Source organism: Nelusetta ayraudi, unplaced genomic scaffold, assembly GCF_046127955.1.
Source record: "Nelusetta ayraudi isolate G7.1 ecotype Tasmania unplaced genomic scaffold, CSIRO-AGI_Nayr_v1 ptg000135l, whole genome shotgun sequence".
In the NCBI taxonomy this organism is placed as follows: domain Eukaryota; kingdom Metazoa; phylum Chordata; class Actinopteri; order Tetraodontiformes; family Monacanthidae; genus Nelusetta; species Nelusetta ayraudi.
Genome location: NW_027466185.1, coordinates 15,572,501 through 15,580,698, shown reverse-complemented (window position 1 = coordinate 15,580,698; position 8,198 = coordinate 15,572,501). Strand labels below are relative to the sequence as shown.

Sequence of the window (8,198 nt, the reverse complement as noted above, 5' to 3'; positions counted from 1 at the left end):
TAACTGAACTGTGATGATTTATTGACCTAACTTGCTCTCTGTTGCCTTCGTAAAGTCACAGTGCATCAACTCTAAAACGTCAAATGACTTTTTTTTTTTTATGTATTTCTGAGCTTTGGTGCCATTTGAAGCATCTTGGTGTATCTCCAACAGATGTCTCCTGCTGCAGGCCTCAGTCTGACATCTTCTCTTGCTGAAATAAACATCTGGATTGTTTCCATAGTTTCGCTTTTCCCATTCATTTATCCACGTTATTCTGCTTTAACAGAAGGCAAATCGTTTCACGGGTAGTCATTGAAGCTCAGTTATTTCTGTTCCGCTGGAGGACAAGCTTCAACCTCAAGCAAGTGGGGGGGCGCCATCAGGGCCTGCTAGGCTTTCTCTGCTGGCCGAAACATGCTGAATAAACAAAATACATTTTCCCATAAATATGACGCTGTTATTCTTCATAGTCTGTTCTTTTAACATTATATAATATCCACTAGATTGCGTTGCTTCCATTGTCGTATATCACATTAGAGTTTTTATCCAATCACATTTCAGATGGCTTATGTTTCCAGGTTCTATGAAATCTGCCTGAGGTCTTCAGAACCGGCAAAGCAGGCTGCTGGTGGCTGTCGGTGAACGCACCACAGTTAGTTGCGGCAGCCAATCAAATCTGGAGTCTGCGATGCCGAGACCAGCTAACTGCTTTACAGTGAACTTCACACGTACGCTGTCCTGTGATTGGATAAGACGCCTTCTAAGACTGAAATCAACCTGGAGATCCAGTTGCCACTATGTGCTATGTTTTGCTCCACTAGGTTCCTGTATGAAGGTGTGTTGTGATGTGTCAGCGTGATTCTCTATAGATTCTCCAGCCGTACTGTCATATTGAGGCTAATATGAGGTAAATGAATTTAGGGTGGACTTAATATGACGTCACTGATGGCCTCAGCGTGAAATGCATGGACTGCCACAGGCTCAAGGCACCTTTTGCAGTCCTGTAAATATATTTTACCTTCAGGATGTTGGTGAATTTCAGGAGGAAATCAATCCTGCTTTATGAAAAACACATTTCACTTATTCGGAGTTTAGTTGATTTGCGTCAAGCTATTAGCCAAACTATCTCTTTAAGAGTTGCGTTTTATGTTTGTGTGTTTTAACTTTAACTTTAAATAATGCACTAATGGTTTCTAAAACCTTGCTTATCGCTCCCTCTACACAATTTGACTGTCTTTGGCAAATCTGCTTTGGTTGTTGCACATAGATTAACTTGAATGATTTTGTAACTACTGTATAGTTTATTTTTGTACTGTTTTTTTTTTTTTTTTTAATTCTGCAACAGTATAGTTTCCCAATTTGGATCAATAAAGTAAATCTATCCATATATCCATCTATGATACCAATATAATGACAATAGACCTTTTAATTGTGGAGATATGTCCTATTTATTCAGATCAAGTCATTGTTCGAGAAGACGCCCCAAAATGGGATCAAGGAAGACGACGTTAATGTTCCTTCTGGGATTTTTTTCACAAAAAAGGCAAAGCAAATAGAAGTTCGATCAGTTCATCATAAAGGGCCATTCAGTCATGAATAGATGCAACAATACAATCCAAAGGTATTGCTGTGGGTACAGAGTGTGGTATAGAAAGTAAATGCCAAACGTCACGCTGAAACTCAACAGAAGAAAATGTATTACAGAATTCTTGTTAAAGTGCAGCACTGAATAAAACAGTTCATTGGTCTTGAGCCCCAGAAGAAAGTATTCAGCATGACCAGTATGTCGGGAAGTAAAGCATCCTCAGTTCTGAATGAAAGGGTTGTCGCTTAAAGTGCAGGAAGACGAATAAATACAATATACACATACACACGCACAGGCAAGAACCATTACAGTAACAGCTTGAACAAATAAGACACCACTGTTCTGTTGCTTTATGACTTGCAACACAAGTATTTCATTTAGCGATCAACATTGTCAGTAGTTCTTAGTCAGACTATTCATACCGCTTGGCGTACACTTCCAGTGGCCAGCATGACGAGCGCAAGAGGGGGGATAACTTTTAAAACTGAAATAGTGTTATATTCATCCACAGGGAGCAACAGTGATCATTGTACTGCATGCCTGTCTGGAGAGTCAAAGGCAGAAACCACAGATAGTTCAGAACATTGTAGGTGTTACACACATCCATAGTGGAGAAATACTGGCATACTACACTTCTTTGAAGCACATTTGTGGGCTAAGGAAGCGCACTGCATTCATTGGATAAAGAAAATGTAGGCACCTAATCTCGTAATTACGAGAAAAGATCTCGTTATTATGAGATAAAATAAAGAAACAGGAAACGTTTCTAATCAGTCGCCAATTGGTGGCGCTATCACAGTTAATCTGCTATTACTACCTTCTTGGTTTGAGACAAAGGTGAAATTCTTGCATTTTTTCAAACTGAGGATGTCATTAATATTAGTATGTCAACGCTGCGCAGGCATCTCAAATGGTTGGCATTGTTCAGGGGGAAAGCTCAGTCAGTCTGAGGTGCTGGATGTCGCCCTCTCTCTGCAGGAGCAGTTGAATCAACATGGGATGCTTCATGGAGACAAATTCATGCACTTGAAATGCATCCAATCTGGTTTGGTAGTGACTTAAAAAACTGTACGGTACCTGTTACAAATCTGAGATCCTCAAGGATCCTCATCTCATTATTATGAAATGTTTTTTATCCAGTGAATGCAATGCCTTTCTGTAGTAGGCAGTGATACCTTGGCACATAAGTACGCTGCTGAATTTCAAAATGCTAAATTCCAAATGTAGAAAAGTGTTTTTTGCCAAAGTACCTTCAATGGCACCACTAACATGAAGATAATGAGGCAACTTCTAATCTTTTCAATTTTTTAAAAATTGCATATAGTTCTTTTACAACTGTTTTCCATATGTATCATTTTGGCCATGGGCATCACATTGACTTGAAATGGGATGGGAAATCCTAAGATGTGAGATCAAAGGTATTTTACACTAAAGTTTTGGCCAAACCGAATACAATGATAAAAAATGTAAACGTCCATCACTTATATTATGCAACACGGACAAGGATTTGAATGCATGAGTTGTAAGACGAGATGTAGTGCACAAGAGCCACATGCATTGGACTGGAACATGAAGCCTCACCTATAGGGCTGCTTATTATTTATAGGATCAACATTCCAGGTAGTTTGGTTTGAAATTGATTGCTGTAAAAACAATGCATATCTCTCTGCATTCTAGCATTCAATGTCTCAGATTGCTGCCAATTGAAATTGCAGCAATAAACAATTATAATATTGCTTTTTCATTAGTTGACTGGTTCTTGATTAATAAAACCTTGATGTTGTGTATCTCACAAGAAAACATTGTTGGGACATTCTGACTGAGGTCCTCCTTCTTGGAGGATTCTTCAGAAGAATACCACATACTTGCATTTCCCTTTTTCTCCACAAGATGTAAATAAAATGTGGTGTATTTCTAAAAATGGTGTAAATAAAGTCAATACTGCATCACTGGAAAGGCCCAGAGCCAAAACTATCATTCCATTGAGAGCACTGCTGCTCGATTTGGTCCAACAGTTTGTCCACAGAGTCCTCTTTGTTCTCCAGTCTCATGTATCTTCTCTCCGCGCCCAGGTCCAGTTGAGGCCAGCTTCTGTGTGCTTCGTCGTTGCCAGCATCCAAAGCCTGCTTGGCTTTCTTCTTGCAGCCCTCTGATGGACTTATGTCTCTCCCCGCTGCTTTCAACTGTCTGTCATGATCTTCTCCAGGCCGAACCAACGTCTCTCCCAAATAGACAACAGTTTGGTCGACACACTGCCTAGTCCTGTGGTTCATACTGTGACAGCGCCTCGGTTGGACAGTTGCCACGTTGATCTCCAGGTTGGACAGGGAGCTGGAAGACACCAGGCTGCTGTTGAGCTCAATGAGTGGGGTGAACTGGTAAGTGCAACTGGTATTTTTCTTCAGCTCAGAACCACACTGTTGGTTTAGGTCCGTATGGCGAGACGCACAAGAGTTAGGTAAGGAAGGTGGAGGCTCTGAGTCCTGCTGGTTGTCACGTCCCTTCTGGAGACCAGCCAGCGGGTCGACACTCTGAAGACTGGTCTCCTGCTCTGGGTGTATGGACTGAAAAAGGGGTTCAGAACTGGCGAGCTGCTGCAGACAGAGTGTGTTGAGGTGTGGAGACGGTACGCCACTGATCCATTGATAGCGTTTGGCAATGGAGTTGGTTAACGCCATTTGTTTGAGGTCTGCTGAAGGCACCGCTGTAGAGACAGAGCACAGCACACTCTGCATCTGAGCCAACAGCATCTGAGTCTCTCTGTCCCTGTTCTCGTACAGAACTGTGTTTGCACATATGAGGATGAAGAGTCCCACTCCCATGATGACGGGTCCCAGCAGCTTCATGCGCTCACTGTGGATGAGGCTCGCAGTGGACAGGAGGCCCTTGGCTCCGACGCCCCAGCGCGACTTCTGCTTGGAGTCGGACATGTTCTCTCCATTGGCCCCAAAGACGGAGGATTTGGATTTTGATATTCGGTAGGGCCAGTATCCTGCCACAGCCAGAGCCGATCCCACAATCACCACCACGACTCCCAGCACCAGGAACGCTCCGGGCATGGAGCGGATGCGGAGCTTGCCTCGAACCAGGCCACTCTTTTTCCTTCTGCCACGTAAGGTGAAGCGGGACTTTCCACCAGTCTTTTGAGTCTTCATGGCACAGGTCAGGGTTGGAACTCGGGGATACTACCTGTCAGGGTAGAGAGTGGAGAAAAGGTTTAGAAGTCAAGTCAAAGTCAAAGCCTGTTTTCATTGTATGACCGTGCAAACAACGAAATTGGGAGCACAGCTCCATCCAGTGCATTATATAACGAAAATTGAAATAAATAAGTAAATAAATAGAATAATAAAATAAGCTCATGGAATTTTGCAATTAAAGAAAAATATCTACAGTATTTAAAGTGGCACTTAACTATTTCAGAGGGGTGATTGATATTGCACTCAGTTTTTACTCATTTATTGCACAAGTATTGTTGACATTGCAAGAGTTTTACAAACCACTTCAATCATATAAAGAAATGTTAATGTGTAGAATTTGATTTAAAAATCAGGGGGGAAAGCATTAGCTGTAGAGAAGGGATGCTCAACTTATAGGTAGTCATATTGTTATAAACTGATGTCACATCTCTCTCTCTCTCTCTTAGCTGTCCATCATGGCCGATGAGGACGCTTGCTCGGGGATGGGTGGAGGGGGGTTCAGCGACATTGCCTCTGAAGCCACTTGATGTGGCTATCGAGGCAGATACGTGAGCCAATCATGCGTCCGCACATGGGGCAGGGAAGCCCCACGGCTGGGAAGATGCGGGCTGCCCTCTGGTGGCGCTGGGCACGTCTCGCGGTCCTTCTCTGCTCGCTGTTTTGGTGGATTTGTGTGGTCGCTCTGGCTCAAATGTCCTGCCATGCAGAGCGGTTAAGTGCCAGGGTTTCCATCGTCGAGGGGTTGATGGAGTTCCGCTTCAGCAGGTCTTTAGTGAAGTCCTTGTAGAGCTTCATTTGTCTGCCAGCAGCTCGCTTTGCACGGCTAAGTTGGCCATAGAGGACTTGGCGGGGCAGGCGGTGGTCAGGCATCCGAATGGTATGACCCACCCACCGCAAGCGCCAGCTTGGCCACAGCTGCCTCAATGCAGACCGAGTTGGTGTGCACCAGGATGTCAGCAAAAGGAATATGGTCCTTCCAGGAGAGACCGAGGATCTTCTGTAGGCAGCGGGTATGAAAGCCTTCGTGCTTGTTCAGGTGTCGCCTGTACGGCGTCCATGTTTCTGCCCCGTAGAGGAGTGTGGACATGCATACCGCATTGTGGACGGCAACCTTGGCACTGATCTTCAAGTTGTGGTTTTCAAAGACCCTGCTGTGCAGGTGACCGAAGGATGATGAGGCTTTGCTGATCCGGCTGTGTATTTCGGTGTCAAGAGAGCAGCGTGAGGATAATGTAGACCCAAGGTAAGTGAACTGTTTTGAGCAGCACACCATCGATGTGGAAATGGGGGGGTGAACAGGTCTGTGAGATGAGTTGAGACATGACCTCTGTTTTGTTAGTATTGACCTGAAGGCCAAAGGTGATGTCATATATTACACAAATATCAATACATACAGCACCAATCCATTGAGTAAACTTGTCACATGTAAACAACTAACGGCTGGATGTGTGAATCTAAAGTGATCCAAAGTGACAATGACATAAACACAATGTGATAAGGTAATTTGATTTGATTTGGTATTTTTCTGCGCATCAGAAAATGACTCAAAGTTTCCAAAGTGCTATGCAGTAAAATCATTTCAGACCAAAAAAAGAACATGTTCCCAGTGATATTTTGACATGGACTGAAGATGATGATGCAAATCAAACTTGAATCACCATGTAATTGCTGTTCAGTGGGAAAGTGACAGAGGCAGAGGGGTACACAAATAAACTAGATACATAGGCCAGGGGTGGGCAAACTACAGCCCAGGGGCCTTATGTGGCCCATTAAGCTTTTATACACAGAAATACAGCATATGGTATATTATTATGAAAATTAATCCACAATATCACTGACATCCTGCCTGAGTGATTCTATCTCAAACGGGAAAAATAGTTTTTGCTTTGGTTTCCTTCTTCCAGGCCTCTGCAGTGGCCTGGTGGAAAGACTCACACTGACTTCCACTGCAAACACAGCCACACACACTCTCAGTGGTAAGGAGCCGTTACAGATCATCCTTGACACTTCTCCCATGTTGTGATTGTGTTGCTTGTCTCTTCTGTGCAGAGAAGGCCAGATCCTGCTTCCCCTTTTTGATACACTTATTCTCTTATTTTCATTACACCAGTTTAAAAAATCATACCCATTTTATATATGTAATATATATCGCCTACAACAGTGTCGTAAATGCATTGACAATGTGCAATTTCCTCCAGATTGGACAATGCACAGACAGTAAAAGAGAGGTGGATGAAGGTCTTCATTGGCTGAATGTGTGACTCAGTAGCAAGTCAGCAGACGGACAGGCCTCAGTGTCGAGTTGACCCAACGGCAATCAAAACAACATTGACTCACATGGAGGAAATATGCACTCCTCTCCCTGGTCTCTGTTACAATAATCCATCCATCCATCCATCCATCAATTCCTTTTTCAACTCTGTGTTGCGGGAGTCTGTTGGAGCCTCTCCCAGCTGTCACTGGGTGAAGGCAGGGTGACACCCTGGACCGGGGTGACACACACTTACGGCCAATTTAGAGTTTCCAATTCACCTTACATGCATGTTTTTGGACTGTGGGAGTAAGCTGGAGAACATGGAGAGAAGCCAGCAGACACAAGGAGAACATGGCAACTCCACGCAGAAATGTCCAAGGAGACCCCCAGAATCGAACCCACAACCTTCTTCCTGTGAAGTGGCAGCACTAACCACTGCACCACCATGTCGGCCCTTCTGTCACATCCTCAAGGATGCGAAATTTGTCCACCCCATTTGACCCATCATCCCCTGAGGGTTGATGAGTCATTATCATTAGGTGATTTAACCCCCCTAATTTCAACCCTGAATACTGAGTGCCATGCAGGGAGGCAATGGGAACCATTATTACAGTCTTTGGTCTGACCCGGCTTGGGCATCGAACCCACAACCTACCAGTCTCAGGGCGGACACTCTACCACAAAGATCTATAGGGGGAATTTTTATGGTGGTGGGTCGAGAAAGCTCACCACACTGCAAACAACTCAAATAAAAGAGTTGATGCAAAATAAAAAGGCAGCAATTGTTTGTTTTTTTATTTCAGACCCAAGAGATTCATATCACAGCTTAAAAAAATGGAAGACATAGAGAAAAAAATTAAATAAATAAATAAAAAATAAAGATGAAAATAAACAAATACATAAAAAAAAGAAAAGAAAATCATACACCATGTTCAACGCCTAACATACAGACTTGTTCGCCAGTGACTCCACAGCTTGGAAAAAAAAAATCTCACAGAACTGAGTACAGGGTTCGCCAGAACATCAATCAAATTGTTTTGTGACTCAGACACCCTACACATAAAACTATACATCAGGTTGCGTAACACAGCAGGGCAAGCAGGTACCCCAACACGAACAAACAAATGGCTTGCACTGCAGCTTGTAGGAACTCTCAGTAAGAGCCTCATGCCGTCATTGT

At 43.6% G+C, this 8,198-nt stretch overlaps 1 protein-coding gene across 1 annotated transcript in view; it reads right to left on the bottom strand.

Moving 5' to 3' along the window:
• Positions 1-1,405: 1,405 nt before the first annotated feature.
• Positions 1,406-8,198, bottom strand: part of tmem200b (transmembrane protein 200B) — an 8,460-nt gene continuing 1,667 nt past the window's right edge. Inside the window, exon 2 of the mRNA XM_076011839.1 lies at positions 1,406-4,756. Within this exon, the coding sequence (XP_075867954.1) occupies positions 3,514-4,722 (1,209 nt within the window). The 5' untranslated portion in view covers positions 4,723-4,756 and the 3' untranslated portion in view covers positions 1,406-3,513. The remainder of the gene's footprint in view (positions 4,757-8,198) is intronic.